A 27,179-nucleotide genomic window follows, 5' to 3' on the forward strand; every position below is an offset into this window, starting at 1 on the left:
TACCGATTTGACATCAACCAGATAGAATGTTGGTCCAGTGATGGTAGCAGGTTCACTCCAGCTGATGTTGATGCTAAAAGGGGATGTTGCTATTACATGCACACTTTCAGGAGGACCATCTGGAGCTGTGAAAATTGAAAATCAATTACCCTGGGACTACTGAGTTAGTCTTTGCTGCAAGATAATAATAGAAAAGGCCATGAGAAAAATATAGTGATAATGAATTAATTATACATCAATTTATAGTTTATGCATACTAAAGGCACTGGCAAATTGAAAGATGTAATTCCTTTCAAAACAATTACTATATATAAGAAACTTTCACACGACATATTAATGATCATAAACATATGATTTTTAAACTCAAAATAATATTTTGAAATGAAAACATTACTATTGCAAATCTTTTTGAATAAATGCTTTTATTTAAAAATAGATTGCCTAATAATGTTGTTTTAGGAACACCTGCAGAAACATGTTTGACTACAAAAAAAGTGGAACTGGAACAAGGGAATTATGTCTAAAATTAAGTTGCTTTTATTGTTTTCACCAAGGGAGTAACATAGGAAATAGGTTTACAACTGATATTATCACAAATGTAAATTTTTCCTGAATTCATTATGACTCCACATAAATTCTTTAATTTGTCCTATTTTTATTACTTTTTTTTTAAATCAAGAGTGCAAAACAAGAGATAATATTTTAGGGAACTGCCTGCTAAAAACCCTTCCGTAAATTTTCAATTTGTGAAACTGTTATGAACTAGAAGAGTTTTTAGTATGTTAAGAAGGATTTAGTCACTGTTGATTTGATATATATTGAACTAGGGACACTGCTATTCATATCTCTGTCCTTCTATGGCCCCTAGTCAATTTCAGGGGCATTAAATACTGGGAGATAAGAATTTTCCAGTTTTTCTAATTTTTAAATCCATGTAAGCAAATATTATCAAACAAATATTGTCCCACGAATCCTGAGAAGGTATAAAGAAAAAGATTATTAAAATAGTCCTTTCCACAAATAATTTATTCTTATAAATTGTACTAGCTCAGTCAAACAAAATTTCTGGACCTTGGTTTCCTCCTTATATGTATAGTTCATAGTGTTTTAAAAAAATTGTGTATTCAAAACGTGTGAAAGTGGCCAATTAGTCTACTGTTCAGCCCATCATTGTCAATTAATACAATATGTTATAACAAAAGGCTAAGTTAAGATCAAGACAAATCAGAAATACAAAGAATCAACTGTGAGTGGGCCAAGGGCAGAGTGCTGAATACAGATGGAGTGGGGAGTTTAGGTAAAGTTGCTCAGAGGAGATGGGAATCGAATAAGCTTTGAAAGATGAGAAGGATTTCAATAATCAGAGGAGTAGTTTTAGGGGCACTTCTTTGCTAAGAGGATCACAAGCATAGCCACAAAGACATAAACAGCCGGGTCCCCAGACAGACAGAATTTTATCACTGTAGAAGTGTTTTCCTTGGTAATCTTATGTTTATTATTTTATACATTCAAAAATATTGTCCTAGGAAGGAGTTCACACACTTCCTCAGACTGGCAAAGGAATTCATGATGCAAAAAAAGATTCAGAATCCCTAAATTCAAGGAATACAGGTATCACAGACAGACCCGTGTTCATATGGTAAGGAACAAGCCTCAGATGGTCTTTTGGACACTAAGGTTATTATGTTAAAGCGTTTGAAGCTCATTCTTTTTTTTTTTTTTTAATTTTATTTATTTATTTGACAGAGAGTGAGAGACAGTGAGAGAGGGAACACAAGCAGGGGGAGCGGCAGAGGGAGAAGCAGGCCCCCCACCCAGCAGGGAGCCCAATGTGAGGCTCCATCCCTGGGATCATGATCTGAGCTGAAGGCAGAACTTAATGACTGAGCCACCCAGGCGTCCCGTAGCTCATTCTTTAAATAATAGAATGCCACCGAAGGTTTTTGAAAAAGGAATATTTTTCTAATGATTTAGGAAGAAAACTTTAGTAGTTATACAATAGGTGGGTGCTCTGAAGCATTGAGTCCAGGGAGGCTATTTCCAAAAAGCCAAAACTAGATTAGTGACACTGGGTATAGATGGGAGGAGATGAATCCTAGAGTCATTTAGAAAATTTAAATGAAAAACAAACAAACAAACTTGAGGCTGATTACATGTGGGTAAAAACTGACATAGAGGATGGAGCAAAAGCTAAAAGCTAGAGTTAGTACCAGGAGAATGTTGATAGAATTCATACCAACAGTATATTCAGGAGCAGATACTGGTTTAAGTAGGGATAAAACTTTGGAAGGAGATAATAATTTTGGATTAGTGCTCACCGAGTCTGAGATACTTCTAAGAATTGAGAATGCCTACCTGATAATTTGAAAGATAAGCCTAGAATTAGGAAGATAGGGCCAGGATAGAAAAGAATTTTTTTAAAATTTCAGATAATTCCTTACAAATCAAGGTAGCACAAATACAGCAAGCATATCTGATTCAAGTGAGTCGCATCCTCTGAAGAGACCCAAAGGATTATTTCAGTACTAGATAGTTATTTAAAATGTTAACAGCATGGACATTGCTGCTATGAACATTGGAATGTACAGGGCCCTTCTTTTCACTACATCTGTATCTTTGGGGTAAATACCCAGTAGTGCAATTGCTGGATCATAAGGCAGCTCTATTTTTAACTTTTTTGAGGAACCTCCACACTGTTTTCTGAAATGGCTGTACCAGCTTGCATTCCCACCAACAATGTAAGAGGGTTCCCCTTTCTCCACAACCTCTCCAACATTTGTTGTTTCTTGCCTTGTCAATTTTTGCCATTCTAACTGATATAAGGTGGTATCTCAATGTGGTTTTGATTTGAATTTCCCTGATGGCTAATGATGATGGTGATAGGTATTAAGGAGGGCACGTACTGCATGGAGCACTGGCTATTATAAGCAAACAATGAATCATGGAACACTACAGCAAAAACTAATGTTGTACCATACGGTGACTAACAGAACATAAAAAAAAGATAAAATGTTAATAGCAGTGACAATTTTTAAACTATGAATATGTTATTGGCACTTAGAGTATGTTTCCATGAGAGATATTATGTGTGGAATTTAGGTACGCAACTCAGTCCATAAAAATGTATTTTAATAGTAGCATTAAAATATTTTTACACAATATTCAGATGTAACAATAGAGGACTCTAACAATCATATAAAAGGAAATTTCTGTGGGAAAATGCCTTTGAGGTACCAAACGTATCTTTCCGACACATACCATTTCTGACCCTTGTGCAACACTCTGTACACTAACTCAGAGATCTAGTCTGTATGGCCCAGGAAGGCATCCAGGAGAGACAGTGGAGAGAGGATGCTTCAGGATTCAGAAGTCTGATGAGCTAAGAAGCACTAATAATGATGACAAAATTGGATACATGATTTCTTTGGTAGCTAATGTGGAGAGATCATGGAATCCCAGCACTTAAACACACCTGCATATCCTAACATCTTCAGTCTTTATTACTTCTAATTTTATGATCCTAGATTTATGAAGTGTCTCAAATTATAGCACAATTCATTAGATAATTACATATAACAAACGAGAGCTATGAGAGATCTGCCAGTCGCATAATCAATTGCCTTTGGATGCCCAGCAGAATAATGCACTTCATATTCAAGAGTGGCAATCCTTTTTCCTTTCCAAACTGGATGTTCCTTAGAAATGTTAAGCCCACCTTAACAAGCAGCAAAATAACAAAGAGCATCCCTGAATCTCTCTATTCAGAATGTTACATGAAGAGAGGACAGGCTTCAGGACCAGGTACACCATTACTGATCATAATCACACACTTTTCCTCATAGAGAAATCTGCTTTGAAAACAGTAAGATGGTCTGTAGTGGCCTATCTTCTGCTGCCTTTGACTCTATAAATGGGGATGGGCTGCAGTTAAGTGCAAATTTATTAAGACATCTACTAATTAATTAATAATGTTTTTGTTATTTAACATTAATTAATCCTTTTGCAAAACTGGACTTCTAGCTCTGTAAGAACCATTGTGGAAAGGAACAATTTTCTGACAGGCCGCAAATTTAAAGTATACCACTTTAAAGAAAATATTTGAGGCTTCCTTTCTCTTTAGTTATATCCAAATGTTCTGTTGGCTTTTAGATGAAATTTATATGTTTATCCAACCAGCAAATATTGACTGAATACCTTCTGTGTACCCAATACTGGGAAGACACAAAAACTACAGAAGTGATGGATGTAGTTATAGACCTATCTATATAGAGTTTCTAGATTGTAACTTCTCTTCTTCACTCAACAACTATTTATTGAACACCTAATACACGATGGGCATTTTTGAAGTCTGGTGGTAGAGAAGAAAATCCAAGAGATAACAATCATAGAACCTCTATTTTAGTGGAGGGAGATAAATAATATATAACATAAAAATTTAGGTCAGTTAATACTAATATGTAAGTAAATTACATATGATGTTAGGAAGTGATATAAATCATGACAAAAAAATGAAACAGGATAGTAAGAATGGGGGTGCTGATGAGAATTACTATTTTAAATATGGCAGTCAGGGCATACCTCTATAAGCAGGTGACATTAAAACAAAGCTTTGAAGGAGGTAAAGGAGCATGAGAATGTTTGAAGGAAGAGTGTCAAAGACAAGACTCTGGCTAATGCAAAGGCCCTGAGGCAGGATTTTGCCTGGTCTATTTTTAGGAATAACAAGTACTCCAGTGAGGCTAAAGCCAGGTAATAATGAGAGTAAGAGAGGAAATGGGAGCCAGTTTGTGTAGGGCCTTTAAGGTCAGTGTTAAGGACTTTGTAAGAACTGCTGTCATGGGTAAAAAGAAAATGCCATAGTGTATTTTCACTATGGGGCCTAAAGGGGCCTCTAAAGATTTTGACATTTGATGTCTAACACATACCAGAAAGATAGGCCAAACTTAATTAGATCCAAAGAGGAAATATTACCTGCAGAATGTAATTCATACACCTCTATAAAGTATACCAATTCAATGGCTGTTGGGACTAACTTTTAAACCAAACTCTTGTAGCAGAAAAGCAAGATGGTACATTACTAACAAATATCACAGACGGTTTACTGATAATTTTCTGTGGCTAAGAAAGTTGATGAAATTTTTCTGTGACTATGTTGATGGTCATCTGTCTTTGGAAATATTCCCAAGGAAATATGTCTATGTCTCTTCTGCTCTGTAGTTTGGGTCTTTCGGGTCTCAAGTGAAGGCCGATCCAAAACCATTTCCCAAGGGAAACCTTGGCCAATTTTGCAAGTATGTCTGTAGGCCAGTTCAGAAAGCAGTATGAAGCCTTTCTTCCAACTCTTATCTTTCATAGGAAAATGTCAACTCTGCAATCATTCCTTAAATACTAGTAATCAAGCCCTCATCAGGGAGTGTCTGCTATCCCAAGCAGAGTTGAGAGAAAAGTGACATTTAAAGATCATTCATGGCAGACACTAACCAATTGGACTACTAAATATTTTCAGTTCTGTACACTAATCAATCATTATTTTTAAAAAGACAAGGTATTTAGCCCCTTGCTGAGCTGTGCTTTAATGCCATTTCTTGAACTTTTCTCAAAGACTTTTTCTTTTTTCTTTTTTAAGAAACACTCTAAACTTTTGTACTTTTAATCAATCTGATAAAATTGCTTTCTTTATACAAGGTTTCTTGTGTTGAATCCATTGTGAAAATTTCTCTTAGAAGGTAGTGTATCAATCTGTATTCTTGAAGAATTAGAATATAATGATATCAGAACCCCTAAATCTATATTAAAAAAAAGTAGACACACACATTACTAAACTGATATAAGAATATATAATATGCATTTAATTGATTCTTATTTTATCTGTATAAAACAATTAAAGATAATCGTTTAATTCACAGATAATTTAAGAGAAATATACAGAATACCAAAATGCTTGTCTATTAGAAAACAGTATCAATTATTTTAATATTTTCCAAACATTATAGTGTACTTTAAAGCATATGATATTTTCAAATTTCTTTTAGGTAATATTCTTTTGGAAATTCTCAAAATTCCAAACATACATAATAAGATATATGAGTATTTTTTTCTCTTTTATTCCAATATGTAGTAAACTATTACTAAAGTCATATAAAGGAGAATGCAAAATTAAAATTACAAATGCCAATCAGCAAAACCAAGGAAGCTTAAAGCACTAAAGAAATGGGGAGATGAAAATATGCCAGTTTAAAAGCTTAGTAACGTATAAGCATCTTTGGGAGACTTTGTTTGTCTCCCCATAAACTGTCACATTCTGATTTAGGATTGTTTGTGAAATGAATCTAGTCAGTAATGGGCCAAGATATCACTATACCCTTTCTCTTATAAATCACAGCAATTTACTCAGTAGGAATGATCTATCTTTATTCTCTCATTCCCCATAATCCAATCACTTCCTCTCATAAGCACTTTTCCCCTGGTTTTCACAATAATGCATTTTCTGTAACTAACAACCATCATTTCCTGATTATCATGCTTCTATCCTTGCACAGGAATGTGGGTCTTATGTGGGTCAGGGTCATCTTTCCCATCCATCTGTGTCCCCATGCTAAGTGTGTTAGCTGAAAGGTGAGTCTGGATAGACCATCATTTTGCCTCATACGTATAAGAGCTTTAAGGCCCCCTAGTCTATGCCAGTTTGATTAAGAACCATATATTTTGGTGTGTCTAATACTATACTTTCAAAATAAGCACATTCAAAGACTTATTATTATTATTAACTTTGCCTTCTGCAGATCCCCACAAAAATAATGATGAAAAATGTAGAAAATACTGAGTTTTTTAGTGCACCACACAATCGTGATGTTCCTCAAAGAATAAACATAAATAAATAAATGACTTGACAACAACTCACAACACAGAAAATCTTGAGCTCTGCACACATGTTATTTAAATTGCCTGTGTATCTATTTGGATTTAAGTTGAGCTTAAAGCTTATTTCAAGGGCCTATCTTTTAGGGTATTTTGGTTTCAGGATTTGGTAGAGTAGACTACCACATTCCTAGCTACTACATGAGGGACTCCATTCTTTCTCAACTTATACAAGTATTGGCCCCTAGGACTGTGAGTTGGCTTTGATTCAGCACACCTGGAAGAATTAGCTTTAAGTTTTACTTGTCTCTCAAGACCAGAGGAAATCTAATTGGTTGGGTGGTTTGAGTAGATTCCTTGAATTTTAAATAATTCAAGAGCATCCCAGGACACACCGTATTGGTTACAGCACTACACTAGTCGGTTATCCTTCCCTGGGGCTGAATGCTTTCCTAAAGCCCTAAAGGTAGTGATCTCACTGCCTAGTACAGGACAATATGGTTGGGGTATAAAATAGTTCCTAGCATTCTATAGGACCTTAATTTTGTTTTATAGTTAGATTTTCTAACACCAAGATGGCATCACAAAGGCAAATACCATAAGCCCAAGAATGTATTTAATCAGACTGTTTGATGCGTATTGAGAATGAGTCATGGATGCTTATAGTATTAGACCTCACTGAATGACCATTTTCTGTGATGTGTAATGAGTAATTTTTTGAGTCATTTCAGTCTGGCTTACATTGAAAAAAATTCAAAATACAAAAAACTCTCATTTCCAACACTTACCATGCCAGGTAAGAATTAAAATATTTTAATATTATTACTATTGCTTTTAGGATCAGATGATGCATCTTTTTCTAGAGCATCAGGTTTATAAAATAACTTCCTACGATTGTGGTTCTCAAAATGGGATTTCCATACAAGCAGTATCAATAATTACCTGGGAAGTTGTTTGAAAAGCAAATTCTGAAGTCACACCCCAGATGTAACCGAATCAGAAGCCTGGGCAGGGATTAAATTACTGCTTCTGTGAGAGCTAGGGAAGCAGTGGAGGAGGGCTTGGGAGCTGGTGGTGATAAACACGGAAATGTGCATCCAGCCGATATATACTCCATAGACTGGTCTCCTCCTACCTTCCATTTATTTTAATTCTGGATAAATTACAGCAAGGCTTCTCCCTACTGTCACTCCTTCCCATTCCCAAAGTTCCCACAGTAATAATAGGCCCTTGTGTCCCATAAGAATACAGAAACTCTGTGACGAAACCATCTGGAATAATACAGATAGGGCCATCAGCAGATCAGATGAGGCCATCACCACAGTGGAGTATTGGGACCAAGATAAATGTCCCTATTTCATCCTTCCAGTCACTATATGTGGGTAAGATAACTATCAGGTGTATCAGCAAAGAGAAAAGAAACTGAAAGTGTAATTTTGAATATAAGTCCCGTCTAAACTATTTGGGAATGGAGATAGTGGGATTATATACTAGAAGCTTGTCTAATATCTCCAGGTCTGTTTTAGTCCCAGTTGTTGAAGTTAATAATACCACATAGTGATTATCCTTAAAATTTCTTTTAACTGTTTGGTTCTTAGTGCTTTTGCTATAAAAGACATTGCATTTGTTCATGCAAATGGGATTTCAAAGTATTTTTATTTATATTCTGGAAAACTTTCTTAAGGTTTGGCAAAAGCTTTTTTGACACTAAATATTGAATTGGATGCTTCAGCAAACAGTTTAATTTTAAATACTTACTAGTATTTCCTTTAAATTACTTTTTAACAGGATAGCTTCTCTTTGTAATCCCACTTAGCACCTCTCTGCTTCTTCTTTTTTTTTAAGATTTTATTTATTTGAGAGAGCAAGAGTGACTGAGGGAGAGAGAGAGAAAAAGAAAGGGAGAGAGAGAAGGAGCAGGGGGAGGGACAAAAGCAGAGGGAGAAGCAGACTCTCCACTGAGGAGGGAGCCGTATGAGGGACTTGATCCTAGGACCCTGGGATCATGGCCTGAGCTGAAGGCAGATGCCTAACTGACTGAGCCACCTGGGTGTCCCTCTCTGCTTCTTTTTTTGTGGTACTTTCATATCACCAGGAGGCTTTGCCCAAGTCCTATTTCAGATCTAAGATCACAGACTCTACCCTAGAAATAAATGAGGTTCATGAATGAATCAATGTGTGTAAAGTTCTTAGAATAGAACCAGCATATAATACTTGATAAGCTTAGCTATTGTCATTATTTTTAACAACCCAGCAAAGGGCTCTCAGTTCAATTGTTGGTTCCAACCAAAAAGTGCCCCAGACTACCAGGTATAGCAATTATATGGTCTTTTCAGATTTGAGAGTTTTCCATAATCAAATCAGAGTTCTCCCCACTTCCTTAGTAATGCAGAAGAAAATGGATCTGAAAGTAACAAAGAATCAAGCCATTAACATCACACTTCTTTTTGAACCAAGAAAAAAAAATCTCAGAAGAGTCCAAATAAATTCAATTCACTATGAGATTTGAAGTTTGAAATGAGAAAGTGAGAGAATTCATTTATCATTGAAAGATAAAATACAAGTAGCTACACTTAGGGGAAAGATATTTTTTCTCATTTTTTTCCCCCTATGATAACCAGTCCTTCTTAACATTAGTGATTTTAAAAGTAACTGATGATCTTTATAACATCCTTTTATTTTTAATGATTTTGCTGAGAAACATGCTCTATGTGCTTATGTAATAGAATTTTTAAAATTTTTATTTAAACTCTGACAACTTGTTTAATAATTTGACAAAAGCTCTGAGTTAAATATATAGTTGACTTCTCTATTAAATTCCTTAATTTTATATGCTTACTATTTTGTTTTAAATTGTGATTTCACCCAAATATCTTTTCTTTGTAATCATACTTAGCAGCCCAAATTTAGACATTGTTCTCTTTTGTTTTCTTCATGGACTATCAATCTATTTTGATCCCACTTTGCTATACAAATACAGTAAGTTAATTCTCTCAGTTAATCATATAGATACTGTTAATGCTTCTGAAATGGGCATATACTATTTTTCTTTATTTTTTGAAATATTTCTCAATTTATTACATGCATAATTCTTTCCTAAGTGCAGAATTCATGCTTCCTATGCTAATGACAAGGAAAAATAAAAACAATATCAGCAATATAAAATAGACTGGCTTCATGAAATAAAAGAAGCTACACATGTTCAACATGGACAGTAACTGGGAGAATTTTAATTTTGGCTATAACTATGTAAGTATTTGAAAGACAAATTATAGAAAAAAATGAAGAAAAGAATTAGTATGAATTATTTTGTAATGGAGAATTTTGGCATTGATAGACTTCCACATTAAGTCCAATGCCTTCCACGAGTCCAAATGCCATAGTCATTTAATCGTAGATACTAAGTCGGCATGGAGGTAGAAACATACATAAGACATGGTCACCTAGTTGTCTCTGCTTTTTCAAAAGATTTATTTATTTATTTGAGGTGGGGAGAGAGTACACAAGTGGGAGGGGGAGAAGAAGAGAGAATCTTAAGCGGACTCCAAGCAACTTGTGGAGACCAGTATGGGGCTTGATCTCAAGACCCTGAAATCATGACCTGAGCTGAAACCTTTTAGTTTCTGATGCTTAGCTGACCACACCACCTAGACACTCCTAATCATCTCTGCTTTTAAGGAGCTCATAGTACCGCAAAAGAGGGAGAGAAAAACAATTATGAAGCAAAATACTCGGTATTTGAGAAACAGTTCTCAAGATGTGGGAGTGGAGAGAGGAACTCATAGAAGGGTTTGCAAAAGAGATGGTTGGTGTGAAATATAAAGGAAAGGAAGCTGTTTTCAAAAAACAAAAAACAAAACAAAACAAAAAACAAAAACAAAACCCACAGAAAGGACAGTGAGAAAGATTAGCAAAGATTCTGGAGCACAAAAGAGAAAGACCAAGGGAAATGTAAGCGGAATCATAGATGACCTACCTTATACAACATACTAAAAAGTATGATTTTTATGCCACAGGAGAATAGAAACTTTAAAGATTTTTAAGCAGGGCATTAACATGGTCAGATAGGTGTATTCAAAAGCTGGGTTCAGGGAATATAGAGGAAATGGGACTGGAAAGATCACTTAGATATTTTTTGTAATAATGCAGGAAATTAATTTTAAGAGTTTGGATTTAGAGATGTTTAACAGAGAAAAATAAAGAAATTCACGAAGTGCTTAGAAGGTAACTTCAATAAGACTCACGTATGGAGTTGGGGTGGGGGATGGGAGGTGACTAGTAATAACGATTCTAGGGTGGCTGGCATGAACAATTAAATGAACAATAGTAAAAGTGCACTGAAACAGTGAAAACACAGGCTGGCAAGGTTTGTTGTGGTGGGGGGAGGTGGGCAGTAGTAATATGGGTCTGACATGTCTGTGGAAACCTAAGCAGTCATGCTAGTAACCTCAACCTACAGCCTAGAAGAGAGATGTCCTCTTGAACTACACATTTGGGAGTCTCAGGCAACTGAATGAGAAGGCTTTCAATAGCATCTAACGAATTTCACAGAAGTACAACCATCATGTCTAGAATAAATTATATTCATTTCCTCTAGTGGCAGCAGGTTAGAGCCATTCTAAAAATTCATTGCCACCAAATGGACTTCTTTATGTCTTGGATTATATTTTCCTATTTATTTATGACTAACATCTCTTATCTTTATATAATTGCTTCTTTATAGAAGGGATAACATCTACCTTTGTTAGATAGCACTTATCACATTTTAAGTGCATTATACCATTTAAAATAAATTAAGGAAAAAAACTGAATACATAGTAACTCAGTAACCACTTCTTATTTTTAAAAATTGTTAAGGCATATTTTGTCCTTTATTTAGTTTTTTTTTTTCTTTTTAGATCATAAAGTTGCATTCCTTGGAAGCCTCTTTGATGAGACATGTTTTGTTGAATTTTTTTTTTTAACCTAACAGATGTTTGGGTAGTTAAAATTCCTCATGAGTATGGTATCCTGTGGTTTTCACAACCTAAGTGTTACCCCAGGAATTTTCCTTTCTTGCTGTCTTCCAGTCCTGGTGGTCTATAGGAGATGCACATTATGAGAGTCTCATTTCATTCCATACTAATTTCACACCCACACTCTTTTAAAGTTGTACATTTCCTCAGCATTATAAGCACTTATTGTGCACCATGGAGATATTTAGCAGCTTTCCATTCTACATTCCTCCTCCACACACAACTCAAATGGCTTTTGAGTATAAAGGCAATCAGAAAAAAAGAGATGAGTAAAATAATCTGCAAGACTTTAATGTCTCAAGTTAAATATTTCTGCCATTTGTAATTTTTGTGATTATGTTTGTATCTATACACACTCAGCATGAAGTAGAGAGTTATGGCTATTATACAGATGACTTAAGGAGAAAAGCAATTTGGCTTCAATTATCTAGATCAGAGTATGTGGGAGAAAGAAATGTTAGCTTGAGTTGGCTGAATATTGTTTCCTTTCTTCACTCTAGTTTACAGTGGTAGATTCAAATGCAGAAAGTACCTCAATTTAATTCTCAGTTCGTGTTCTAACTTTGCTCCCTAAATCTTCATTTGAGTACTCTTCCTTATGAGTTCAAAGAGAGAGAATACTACATATTTTCTTATTCTACAAGCCATTTCAGAATGTTTTACATACTTATTATTCAGACAATATTTAATATTTGATATTCTTATTTATTAATAATAAATAAATATTTATTAATAGTAATAAAATTATTATCCTAATAATTTTAGAATTATTTAATTTTTGTATTTTGAATTCAGAGTTTTGAAAAAGTCAATATCAAACTAGCCATCAATTTCTAGCTCCTTATTTAGAATCTCCAGGCTTTGATATGAGGGTCCATTACTAAGCGCTTCTGTGCAACTCAATGCCATTAGAAATGCATACATATGAAATAGTGATTTGTACTAAATTATATTGTTGTTTATTCTTTACTATCATTGAGAGAAACAGTTCATTTTCATCATTTTATCTTCTTACATGAGATTATGAAAAAACATAACACTTTTTTGAATAATGACTATACAAAATATTAATTTTCTTCATTCAGATTACTTTTTATGTTTGTAAAAGGTCTTTAATACTTTTCATCTTTAATATTCAGAATAAATGCTACTTATTTTTTATCTTAAAAGCATTACTGCTTATCAATATTTTTGTTGCTGGACTATTTTAATTTATTTTATTCTTTTTTTTTAAGATTTTATTTACTTATTTGAGAGAGAAAGTGAGAGAGCACATGAGCAGGGACAAAGGAGGAAGAAGTAGACTCCTAGCTTTGCAGGGAGCCCGATGTGGGGCTCAATCTGTGGACCCCAGGATCATGACCTGAGCTGAAGGAAGACACTTAACTGACTGAGCCACCTAATTTATTTTATTATTATTATTTTTTAAGATTTCATTTATTCATTTGACAGACAGAGATCACAAGTAGGCAGAGAAGCAGGCAGAGAGAGAGAGGAGGAAACAGGCTCCCTGCGAGCAGAGAGCCAGATGTGGGGCTCGATCCCAAGACCCTGGGATCACAACCCGACCCGAAAGCAGAGGCTTTAAACCACTGAGCCACCTAGGTGCCCCTATTTTATTCTTGTATTATATGTTAGTTCTCTGTATATTTTATTTGGCAATAATATGTATCGTGTCTTTTTGTCTTTCATATCAAGTACAATCCCAGATGATCTTTCCTGGGCTTAATATAATAAATAAAACTTTTCTCTCACTGTACAATTATGAAATTCAGATATATATGTATGCATATATGTATACATATATATGCATATACCATTCAGAAAAAAATGTCTTTTCCATTCTGAGACAAAAAGGGGTAACCAACTCATTCTTGTTCTCATAATTATACAATTATTCCCACACATATGAATACTCAGATGAAAAGCTAGTAAGTTTGCAAATGCCAAGAAAAATCATATGTCTATTGTCACAAATTCTGAAATATATAAACCTTTTTAATTTTCTCTCTAAATCACAGTGGCAGGAAGGCAGTTTCCATGTATCCTCTGGAACTAAGATAGGAAAAAAATTTTTTTTTCTACTGATAAATAACAGAGTAGAAAATCAGCTCTCAAGCAGAAAGAAAAAGAGGAAGGGAAAAGCATTAGTATAGACAACCTACTTATATACTGATAAACAGTTTCATACAAGTATTCATACAAGCAAGCTTCATACAAGCTTCATACAAGCAAGTATTCTCTGATGGTGAATTCAAATTGTGGCAGTGAGATACTAGATCCAGGGAGAAGAATGGTACCAGATAAAAGACAAACTAGAGCTTTGTAGACAGGCTCTCTGTGAATTAGTCATCAAGTAAAGACCTGGAAACTGGGGTGAAGAGAAGCCAAGATTACTTTCTCCATTGCATCAGGAACGAGCCAACCAACAAACCACCAATGACAAAGGGACTCATCCTGAAGTAACACTTCAAAAAAAAAAAAAAAAAGCTCATGCTGATTGTGAAAAGTTTGCAATACTCTACCATTATTCTTTTAGACAAAAATGAGCAAAATAGAGTAGCAGGAAATTGAAAATGAGCTAGTGGGTTGATCACGGATCTAAAACGGGGTGGTAAGGAGGAGGGGAGACTAGGGTAGAGGCAATGACATTCAAATGGAAAAATTCCTTAAAAACTTAGCTTTGCAGTTTTATTGAGCAGTTCTGAATTAATCATTTTAATTATCATTTTATGCTAATTGAACATCTATCATTATGTCTAGAGTGCTTGAAGAGATGAGGCATCCAGAAAATCTACTTGCTGGCTCACGGTAGGAGGTAAAAGCAGGTACCATCCAAGTGAGATGATGGTAAGGAATGGGATGGGAAACCTCAGTGTCAGGGTGGGAATCCTCAGTGTCTAATCCTCAGACCCTCAGCGCAGGCAGAAGGTCTATTTTAACTAAAGGCTCCAAAGCCGCTGTCCACAGGCCAGATCAGGGCTACAGATGTGTTTAGTTTGAACTATTAAATGATTTTTTTAAAAGATTTTATTTATTTGACAGAGAGAGAAATCACAATTAGGCAGAGAGGCAGGCAGAGAAAGAGGAGGGAGCAGGTTCCCTGCTGAACAGAGAACCAGATGTGGGGTTTGATCCCAGGGCCCTGAGATCATGACCTGAGCCGAAGGCAGAGGCTTAACCCACTGAGCCACCCAGGTGCCTCTTAAATAATTAAAAAAAAAAAAAGTCACAAGCAAGAAACTGTTTTCACATTTTAAAAAAATAAATCTAAATTTCCTGTTTCTCTGAAAACATCAGAAGTCCTAATAGCATGATCTATTGGACAGTAATAAGCCTTTAGGTAGCACATTCTCTGTTAATTTGTCAGTTTCCACCACCCCCAATTGCCTTACATCAGCCTGCTTCATTCATTTTAGCACCCCTACAGTTAACTTCCAGTTGCTCGGGACCTTAAAGTTTATTCATTCAGTCAATGTCCCATTTTTTTTTTTTTAAGATTTTATTTTTTATTTGAGAGAGAGAGAGAAAGAGAGAGAATGGGGGGTGCACATGCATGTACACATAAGTAGGGGGAGGGGCAAAGGGAGAAGCAGACTCCCCATCGAGCAAGGAGCCCAACTAGGGGCTCAATCTGAGGACCCTGGGGTCATGACCTGAGCCGAAGGCAGACACTTAACTGACTGAACCACCCAGGTGCCCCAGTCAGTGTCACACTTTTTAGTCAAATCTTCATTTGTGATTTTCCACACTGATGCAAATAAAGTCCCTAGTTTTTCCTACATTCTTATCACTAAGCATGTATTTCTATTTTCTAGTTAATTGGATTAGAATAGTTACTTCTTCTCAAATCCAACAGATTCAAAATAACCATGGTTACTGACTAAACCCAATCCAAATATGATTTTTTCGTTTTTTTTTTCTTTCTGTGTTATGGCACTATCATCCTCAGTATCACCTGAACTAGAAAATAGTGCATTCTCCCCTACCCACTTTAGCTTACTCAATCAATTTCACTTACTTAGGAAATATTAATAGAGTACCTACTCTTACCAGGCACCATTCTCTAGGCAATAAGAGATAGCAATGGTCAAGACAGATTCTAAAAACAAACAAAAATAAAAAGCAATTGCATATTTATAAACGCTCATTTAGATAACATGACATTCTAGAAAAAGACTGCAAAGCTACTTTAGGTTGGGTGGTCAGGAAAATCCATTCTGAGTAGGAATCATTTAAATAGAGGTATACATTATGAGAAGCTGCCCTTGCAAAGCTAGAGGTGAAAGAACATTCCAGTCAAAAGGAACAGGGGATGCAAAGGCCCAAGTTCTGGGAGTTTAGTGTGTTCAAGCAACAGAAAAAATGTCTTGTGTGAATGATGAGTAATGGTTAAGAGGGAAAGTAGCTATGGATGAGGTTAGGGTGTTAGGTAAGGGCCAGGTCATGCAAATCATGTTAAGAGATTTGAGTTTGGGATGCCCAGGTAGGTCAGTCAGTTAAGCATCTGCCTTCAGCTCGGGTCAGGATCCCAGAGTTCTAGGATCGAGTCCCTCATCCGGCTCCTTGCTCAGCTGGGAGACTGTTTCTCCCTCTGCCTGTCTCTCCACCTGCTGGTTCTCTCTCTCTCTCTTTCTGACAAATAAATAACATCTTGAAAAAAGAAATTTGAATTTTATTCTAAAGCAATGGAAATCCATTGGATGGCTTTAAACAGGGAAGTGATCGCATCTGATTTAGGTTTAAAAAGGTCAGCCTAGAAACTCTGGAGGTCAGTTAGGTTCATGCAGTGGTAACAGTAATGAAGGAAAGGGCTAGTATGATAGCAATGCAAAGGGAGGGATGTATTTAGATGGCACAGTTGAAATAAATCATTGGCAGAGTTGAACAGGAAAAGAAAACTGTCTATATTTTCATTTTCTGCAACCAGATGAATAATGGCACATTTTACTGAGAAAGGCAATGTTAGAAGAGGAGAGGTTAGGTGTTTAGACCACATTAAATTTTAAAAGGTATATTTGACACACACGCGCAATAGGGTCAAAAGACATCAGTTGATCAGGTAAATATACTGATCTGGGATCAGTATATTTTATTCAGTATATATAATCAGTATATTATATTCTAGGGATGAATCAGAGCTAGAAATAGATATTTTTTTTTTCAGAGACAAAGGATATTTCATTATTTGCAGTAGTAACAATTGCCTATCATCATTTTTACCCTGGAAAACTGAGTCCCACTTCCCATAGAGTGATGAAAATTTGTCACATGACACCTACATATAAGGAAAACTCAGTGTGGAAAATTTAGACTTTTATAATGAGCAGGAGGAATCCTTTCTGTTTGTTCTTGAAGGAGACAATATATATATATTTTTAATAAGCATATAATGTACTTTTATCCCCAGGGGTACAGGTCTGTGAATCACCAGGTTTACACACTTCACAGCACTCACCAAAACACATTCCTGACTTGTTAATTTTAACCATTCTGACAGGTGTGAGGTGATACCTCATTGTGGCATTGATTTGTGTTTCCCTGATGCCGAGTGATGTGGAGCACTTTTTCATGTGTCTGTTGGTCATCTGGATGTCTTCTTTGCAGATATGTCTGTTCATTTCTTCTGCCCATTTCTTGATTGGATTATTTGTTCTTTGGGTGTTGAGTTTGCTAAGTTCTTTATAGATTTTGGACACTAGCCCTTTATCTGATATGTCGTTTGCAAATATCTTCTCCCATTCTGTCAGTTGTCTTTTGGTTTTGTTAACTGTTTCCTTTGCTGTGCAAAAGTTTTTGGTCTTGATAAAATCCCAAAAGTTCATTTTTGTCCTTGCTTCCTTTACCTTTGGCAATGTTCCTAAGAAGATGTTGATGCGGCTGAGATTGAAGAGGTTGCTGCCTGTGTTCTCCTCAAGGATTTTGATGGATTCTTTTCTCACATTGAGGTCCTTCATCCATTTTGAGTCTATTTTTGTGTGTGATGTAAGGAAATGGTCCAATTTCATTTTTCTGCATGTGGCTGTCCAATTTTCCCAACACCATTTATTGAAGAGGCTATCTTTTTTCCATTGGACATTCTTTCCTGCTTTGTCGAAGATTAGTTGACTGTAGAGTTGAGGGTCTATTTCTGGGCTCTCTATTCTGTTCCATTGATCTATGTGTCTGTTTTTGTGCCAGTACCATGCTGTGTTGATGATGACAGCTTTGTAATAGAGCTTGAAGTCCAGAATTGTGATGTCACCAACTTTGGCTTTCTTTTTCAATATTCCTTTGGCTATTTGAGGTCTTCTCTGGTTCCATATAAATTTTAGGGTTATTTGTTCCATTTCTTTGAAAAAAATGGATGGTGTTTTGATAGGAATTGCATTAAATATGTAGATTGCTTTAGGTAGCATAGACATTTTCACAATATTTGTTCTTTTTTTTGGTTCTTTATTTCTTTCTTTCTTTTTTTTTTTAATTTTTTATTTTTTTATAAACATATATTTTTATCCCCAGGGGTACAGGTCTGTGAATCACCAGGTTTACACACTTCACAGCACTCACCAAAGCACATACCCTCCCCAATGCCTATAATCCCACCCTCTTCTCCCAAACCCCCTCCCCCCAGCAACCCTCAGTTTGTTTTGTGAGATTAAGAGTCACTTATGGTTTGTCTCCCTCCCAATCCCATCTTGTTTCTTTTATTCTTCTCCTACCCACTTAAGCCTCCATGTTGCATCACCACTTCCTCATATCAGGGAGATCATATGATAGTTGTCTTTCTCTGCTTGACTTATTTCGCTAAGCATGATTCGCTCTAGTTCCATCCATGTTGTCGCAAATGGCAAGATTTCATTTCTTTTGATGGCTGCATAGTATTCCATTGTGTATATACCACATCTTCTTGATCCATTCATCTGTTGATGGACATCTAGGTTCTTTCCATAGTTTGGCTATTGTGGACATTGCTGCTATAAACATTCGGGTGCATGTGCCCCTTTGGATCACTACGTTTGTATCTTTAGGGTAAATACCCAATAGTGCAATTGCTGGGTCATAGGGCAGTTCTATTTTCAACATTCTGAGGAACCTCCATGCTGTTTTCCAGAGTGGCTGCACCAGCTTGCATTCCCACCAACAATGTAGGAGGGTTCCCCTTTCTCCACATCCTCGCCAGCATCTGTCATTTCCTGACTTGTTTATTTTAGCCATTCTGACTGGTGTGAGGTGATATCTCATTGTGGTTTTGATTTGTATTTCCCTGATGCCGAGTGATATGGAGCACTTTTTCATGTGTCTGTTGGCCATCTGGATGTCTTCTTTGCAGAAATGTCTGTTCATGTCCTCTGCCCATTTCTTGATTGGATTATTTGTTCTTTGGGTGTTGAGTTTGCTAAGTTCTTTATAAATTCTGGACACTAGTCCTTTACCTGATATGTCGTTTGCAATATCTTCTCCCATTCTGTCAGTTGTCTTTTGATTTTGTTAACTGTTTCCTTTGCTGTGCAAAAGCTTTTGATCTTGATGAAATCCCAATAGTTCATTTTTTCCCTTGCTTCCCTTGCCTTTTGCGTTGTTCCTAGGAAGATGTTGCTGCGGCAGAGGTCGAAAGAGGTTGCTGCCTGTGTTCTCCTCAAGGATTTTGATGGATTCCTTTCGCACATTGAGGTCCTTCATCCATTTTGAGTCTATTTTTGTGTGTGGTGTAAGGAAATGGTCCAATTTCATTTTTCTGCATGTGGCTGTCCAATTTTCCCAGCACCATTTATTGAAGAGGCTGTCTTTTTTCCATTGGACATTCTTTCCTGCTTTGTCGAAGATGAGTTGACCATAGATTTGAGGTTCTATTTCTGGGCTCTCTATTCTGTTCCATTGATCTATGTGTCTGTTTTTGTGCCAGTACCATGCTGTCTTGATGATGACAGCTTTGTAATAGAGCTTGAAGTCCGGAATTGTGATGCCACCAACATTGGCTTTCTTTTTCAATATCCCTTTGGCTATTCGAGGTCTTTTCTGGTTCCATATAAATTTTAGCATTATTTGTTCCATTTCTTTGAAAAAGATGGATGGTACTTTGATAGGAATTGCATTAAATGTGTAGATTGCTTTAGGTAGCATAGACATTTTCACAATATTTATTCTTCTAATCCAGGAGCATGGAACATTTTTCCATTTCTTTGTGTCTTCCTCAATTTCTTTCATGAGTACTTTATAGTTTTCTGAGTATAGATTCTGTGTCTCTTTGGTTAGGTTTATTCCTAGGTATCTTATGGCTTTGGATGCAATTGTAAATGGGATTGACTCCTTAATATCTCTTTCTTCTGTCTTGCTGTTGGTGTAGAGAAATGCAACTGATTTCTGTGTATTGATTTTATATCCTGAGACTTTACTGAATTCCTGTATAAGTTCTAGCAGTTTTGGAGTGGAGTCTTTTGGGTTTTCCACATATAGTATCATATCATCTGCGAAGAGTGATAATTTGACTTCTTCTTTGCCGATTTGGATGCCTTTAATTTCCTTTTGTTGTCTGATTGCTGAGGCTAGGACCTCTAGTACTATGTTGAATAGCAGTGGTGATAATGGACATCCCTGCCGTGTTCCTGGCCTTAGTGGAAAAGCTTTCAGTTTTTCTCCATTGAGAATGATATTTGCGGTGGGTTTTTCATAGATGACTTTGATGATATTGAGGTATGTGCCCTCTATCCCTACACTTTGAAGAGTTTTGATCAGGAAGGGATGCTGTACTTTGTCAAATGCTTTTTCAGCATCTATTGAGAGTATCATATGGTTCTTGTTCTTTCTTTTATTGATGTGTTGTATCACATTGATTTTTTAGTCTTGCAGTTAATTTAATTTTTTCTTTTTCTTTTTTTTTTTTTTTTCTTCTCGCCTTCGGGTAAAAAATTTTTTTTTTAACTGTTACCTTTTTCCTTTTTAACGATTTTTTACTAGTTTATCTAATATATATATTTTTTCTTTTTTACATTTTTCTCAGGTGTTTTCTTTTTTTAAAAAATTTTTTTCTTTTCTTTTTTTTTTTTTTTTCTTTTCTTTGTTCTTTTTTTTTCCCTTTCTTCCTTTTTGAACCTCTTTTTATCCCCTTTCTCCCCACTCACGATTTTGGATCTCTTCTAATTTGGTTAAAGCATATTTTCCTGGGGTTGTTGCCACCCTTTTAGTATTTTACTTGCCCCTTCATTTACTCTTATCTGGCCAAAATGACAAGACGTAAAAATTCAACACAAAAAAAAGAACAAGAGGCAGTACCGAAGGCTAGGGACCTAATCAATATAGACATCGGTAATATGTCAGATCTAGAGTTCAGAATGACAATTCTCAAGGTTCTAGCCGGGCTCGAAAAAGGCATGGAAGATATTAGAGAAACCCTCTCGAGAGATATAAAAGCCCTTTCTGGAGAAATAAAAGAACTAAAATCTAACCAAGTTGAAATCAAAAAAGCTATTAATGAGGTGCAATCAAAAATGGAGGCTCTAACTTCTAGGATAAATGAGGCAGAAGAAAGAATTAGTGATATAGAAGACCAAATGACAGAGAATAAAGAAGCTGAGCAAAAGAGGGACAAACAGCTACGGGACCACGAGGGGAGAATTCGAGAGATAAGTGACACCATAAGACGAAACAACATTAGAATAATTGGGATTCCAGAAGAAGAAGAAAGAGAGAGGGGAGCAGAAGGTATACTGGAGAGAATTATTGGGGAGAATTTCCCCAATATGGCAAAGGGAACGAGCATCAAAATTCAGGAGGTTCAGAGAACGCCCCTCAAAATCAATAAGAATAGGCCCACACCCCGTCACCTAATAGTAAAATTTACAAGTCTCAGTGACAAAGAGAAAATCCTGAAAGCAGCCCGGGAAAAGAAGTCTGTAACATACAATGGTAAAAATATTAGATTGGCAGCTGACTTATCCACAGAGACCTGGCAGGCCAGAAAGAGCTGGCATGATATTTTTAGAGCACTAAACGAGAAAAACGTGCAGCCAAGAATACTATATCCAGCTAGGCTATCATTGAAAATAAAAGGAGAGATTAAAAGCTTCCAGGACAAACAAAAACTGAAAGAATTTGCAAATACCAAACCAGCTCTACAGGAAATATTGAAAGGGGTCCTCTAAGCAAAGAGAGAGCCTACAAGTGGTAGATCAGAAAGGAACAGAGACCATATACAGTAACAGTCACCTTACAGGCAATACAATGGCAATAAATTCATATCTCTCAATAGTTACCCTGAATGTGAATGGGCTAAATGCCCCTGTCAAAAGACACAGGGTATCAGAATGGATAAAAAAACAAAACCCATCTATATGTTGCCTCCAAGAAACTCATTTTAAGCCCGAAGACACCTCCAGATTTAAAGTGAGGGGGTGGAAAAGAATTTACCATGCTAATGGACATCAGAAGAAAGCAGGGGTGGCAATCCTTATATCAGATCAATTAGATTTTAAGCCAAAGACTATAATAAGAGATGAGGAAGGACACTATATCATACTCAAAGGGTCTGTCCAACAAGAAGATTTAACAATTTTAAATATCTATGCCCCCAACGTGGGAGCAGCCAACTATATAAACCAATTAATAACAAAATCAAAGAAACACATCAACAATAATACAATAATAGTAGGGGACTTTAACACTCCCCTCACTGAAATGGACAGGTCATCCAAGCAAAAGATCAGCAAGGAAATAAAGGCCTTAAACGACACACTGGACCAGATGGACATCACAGATATATTCAGAACATTTCATCCCAAAGCAACAGAATACACATTCTTCTCTAGTGCACATGGAACTTTCTCCAGAATAGATCACATCCTCGGTCCTAAATCAGGACTCAACCGGTATCAAAAGATTGGGATCATTCCCTGCATATTTTCAGACCACAATGCTCTAAAGCTAGAACTCAACCACAAAAGGAAGTTTGGAAAGAACCCAAATACATGGAGACTAAACAGCATCCTTCTAAAGAATGAATGGGTCAACCGGGAAATTAAAGAAGAATTGAAAAAAATCATGGAAACAAATGATAATGAAAATACAACGGTTCAAAATCTGTGGGACACAACAAAGGCAGTCCTGAGAGGAAAATATATAGCGGTACAAGCCTTTCTCAAGAAACAAGAAAGGTCTCAGGTACACAACCTAAGAGTACACCTAAAGGAGCTGGAGAAAGAACAAGAAAGAAACCCTAAGCCCAGCAGGAGAAGAGAAATCATAAAGATCAGAGCAGAAATCAATGAAATAGAAACCAAAAAAATAGAACAAATCAACGAAACTAGGAGCTGGTTCTTTGAAAGAATTAATAAAATTGATAAACCCCTGGCCCGACTTATCAAAAAGAAAAGAGAAAGGACCCAAATAAATAAAATCATGAATGAAAGAGGAGAGATCACAACTAACACCAAAGAAATACAAACTATTATAAGAACATACTATGAGCAACTCTACGCCAACAAATTTGACAATCTGGAAGAAATGGATGCATTCCTAGAAACATATAAACTACCACAACTGAACCAGGAAGAAATAGAAAGCCTGAACAGACCCATAACCAGTAAGGAGATTGAAACAGCCATTAAAAATCTCCAAACAATCAAAAGCCCAGGGCCAGACGGCTTCCCGGGGGAATTCTACCAAACATTTAAAGAACTAATTCCTATTCTCCTGAAACTGTTCCAAAAAATAGAAATGGAAGGAAAACTTCCAAACTCATTTTATGAGGCCAGCATCACCTTGATCCCAAAACCAGACAAGGATCCCACCAAAAAAGAGAGCTATAGACCGATATCCTTGATGAACACAGATGCGAAAATACTCAACAAAATACTAGCCAATAGGATTCAACAGTACATTAAAAAGATTATTCACCACGACCAAGTGGGATTTATTCCAGGGCTGCAAGGTTGGTTCAACATCCGCAAATCAGTCAATGTGATAGAAATAGATATTTGAGAATAATTACCGTATCAGTAAACTTTAAAGTCGTAGGACCAGAAAAAGTCACATCAAGGTAAGATCTCCTGGAAGTTGTATGTTGATACAAAAAGGGTTAAATACAGATATCTGGGTACCCCAACACTTAGATTTTAAAAAGGCATGAGCAAAGGAGACTGAGAAAGAGCTACCAGGGAGACAGGAGAAAAGCAAGAAGGGCAGATATTACAGAAAGCTAGAGTCAAAGTGCTAAAAGGAGGAGAGGCTGGATAATTGTGTTGAAAGTTGAGTTGTTTGGACTCTATCTCAGATGTTGAATTGTATTAACAATATGGATTGGAAATTTACTCTGCAAAAATTACGCTATACTCTCCTGGGAATACATTTAGTAACCTAAAAAATAAAGCCTCTAGATCAAAGTTTATTTCTCTATTTATAAAGGCCTATGACAGCATCTATTTATTACCGAAAATCTCTCTGTATGTGTGTGTTCACTCAACTTATAGGTACCAAAAATTTTTAGGAAAATGAGATTTGGATTTGAAAGGAATCACCTTTCAAAAGGTGATTTAGTAACAGTCTTGATCAAGATAGAAGAATGGTAACAGAAGGTGCCTATTTGGATGGTTTATATGGGAGGGTATTGCAATGGGTGACCTGGGCAACTTGAAATTTGCTCAGGATGGCTTGGGGGTGGAAATGGCATTTCAGAAAGTGCAGCTCCGGTTTGCAGCATTTGATCTGCAATTTATTTAGTTTTCACGAAGCCATTATAATTCTATGTAGATACTGCTTAGGATAAATAATAGAAATTTATTTCCTTACTCATGGTTAATCATTTTATCTAACCAAGTAGGGCAACCGGTTAGTTTTAAAATATAAAACTAAAGTTATAACAGCATTTTTATGTGGACTTTGAATAATTTCTATGGAGAAGCATTAAAAGAGCTCTTTCCTGAATATAAAAGTCCTGAAAGATGGATAAATGGCAGATAAATTTTTTTTTAATTTATTTATTTTTTTACTTTTTTATTTTTTTTTATAAACATGTATTTTTATCCCCAGGGGTACAGGTCTGTGAATCACCAGGTTTACACACTTCACAGCACTCACCAAAGGCAGAGAAATTTTTAAGAAATTATTTTATGTTCCTTCTCTGTGCTTTTTCCCTTCTTCACATCTCCAGCTAGGAGTTGAACCCCTGGTATTTGTTTGCCTCCAAATTTTATATGGGTATAGCACAAGCTGAGAAGCTACTTGCCAGGAGATAGATCTGTTTCAGCTGGTGTGTGTGTGTGTGTGTGTGAGTTTCCATAAAGTCATCAAAAAGGTTGTAAAGTATAGCTTAAAAAGTGCAGGGCATCTAGATATGAAGGGGAAAATGTAGGCATGGACAAAGGGAGCTCAGTGGCAATCAGTATAGCCTAGTCATAAACTCCAAGAGAGGCCCAGAATGCTTTATTGCAAGAGAAGACTCTAGGATTTCAGTATGACTCTGAAAGTCCAAGAAAAGTCTTTAATAATGTCTAAAATTGAATTTTCCATTGGGATTCAATTAAATTAAAAACAAATGTTATTACATCTATTAGTTTATAGACAAATTCATTTAATTTTCATGTCCAGTGATTGTATTAAGTAAAAAATCATTAATTCAACAGATATCAGTGTATGTATTTATTCTTTCATAAATATGTATATATTTATTTCCTTTGCATGGAAGCCATTATAATTCCATGTAGATAGTATTCAGGATAAGTCATAGAAATTTATTTAGCTAATTATGAGTAATGATTCTATCTAAACAAGAAGAGTAGTTAGTTAGTTTTAAGACATAAAACTAAAGTTACAAGAACAATCATTACTTATACTTTGAGTGATTTCTGCAGAAAAACATTCAAAAAGCTTTTTCTCAAAAGCAGAAGTATAAGCACATATAGAAGATAATACTTACGACCAGGAAGGGTTTGTGTAGATATCCAATTGGAAGCATTGCCATAGCCGGCATTGGTGCTGGCAGCCACTTGGAATCGGTACCACCTAAATTTCTTTAATCCATACACTGTCTCTTCAGTTAAGTCAGCTTCATAAAGGTATTGAGTTTTTTGATACTCAACACATTCTTCAGAATCCCATTCTATGCATTTCTGAGCCCGCAGCTGAGTGGTGATCTTGTAATTTTGAAAGTAGCCAAGAATAGTGTCAGGTCTCACCCACGTTAATGTTGCACTAGTTGACTGAACATTAGAAAAAGCAATATTTGTGGGAACACTAGGAACTAAAAGTTAAAGGAGAAAAATTGAAAACAATTAGAACTACCAAAAACTGTTAAACAGAAGGAAGACTGGATTCAAAAATATGTCTTTATTATGCATCTAGTGGCAATCCCTTATTACAACTACCCTTAGTTCAACAGTACCACATTTACTGAGTGGAACCTTAAGGTGGTGCTTCAGAGACCACTAATCTAAAAGGTAGAGGACAAAACAACTGTGATTTGATTAATTCCAAGTTTTGCTCCCAAACTGACTCATAAGAATCTCGTATAAACTTACTTTGGCTTCATACATAAACATTAGTACAAAATAAAATTGTATGCTCATTTAACCTTATGTACTTCCCTGGATATGGTCTGAGTTTTAATATTCAGTTCCCAAGAAAGACATACTTACATTTAAATGTTGGATAGACACAAATGCATCCTATATATAGTAAAGATTGATTATATAATAATTCTAAATAAACAATGCTATTAGCTAAATTAGAAATTTACTTATTAGTTGATTTTTATTTTATCTTGCATATACTTACATTTGATAAAAACCAATATAAACAAACAAATTAATTAATTAATTAATTTGTCAAAACCCTTTCTAGAACATCATTCAGCACACTGATATTAAATACACAGACAAAGAAATCTGCATATCACCTATAATCACAAGGTCTTACTTGGGGTCACTTATTTGATTTCATATTGACCACCAATATGAAATTTGCTATTTGTATACCATCTGTGAGGTTCTGAGCCTGATGTGAAGGATTCAAGATATAAAAGGATTATGTCTGATTTTTTAAGAAACTGCAATTTATTGAACAAGTAATACAAGCATGTTATAATTAAGAATATGAAAGAACAATGAAATAAGTGATGTAAGAACTTTCCTCAACCAAGTCTTTCCCTGCATGTGTGAAAAGGATTTTGCTTACAAGACTAAGATAGAATGGTAACAATGACTTGTATGAAAATGACATAATTTATAAAAATTATATGATAATAGTCACACTTAAAAATTAGAAAATAAATGAGAGAAAACTCATTTATTCCTGAAAGTATCATATTAATTCAGGATTCAGTAAATGTCTAATGAG

The 27,179-nt window shown here is 35.7% G+C and overlaps 1 protein-coding gene across 1 annotated transcript in view; it reads right to left on the minus strand.

The window, feature by feature from the left end:
- PTPRQ (protein tyrosine phosphatase receptor type Q) overlaps positions 1-27,179 on the minus strand; it is a 198,273-nt gene that overhangs the window by 69,462 nt on the left and 101,632 nt on the right. Inside the window, exons 26-27 of the mRNA XM_082742760.1 lie at positions 25,762-26,085; positions 4-125 (exon numbers count right to left, since the gene is read on the minus strand). Of these exons, the coding sequence (XP_082598886.1) occupies positions 4-125; positions 25,762-26,085 (446 nt within the window). The remainder of the gene's footprint in view (positions 1-3; positions 126-25,761; positions 26,086-27,179) is intronic.

This window comes from Mustela nivalis, assembly GCF_964662115.1.
Source record: "Mustela nivalis genome assembly, chromosome: 7".
In the NCBI taxonomy this organism is placed as follows: Eukaryota; Metazoa; Chordata; class Mammalia; order Carnivora; family Mustelidae; genus Mustela; species Mustela nivalis.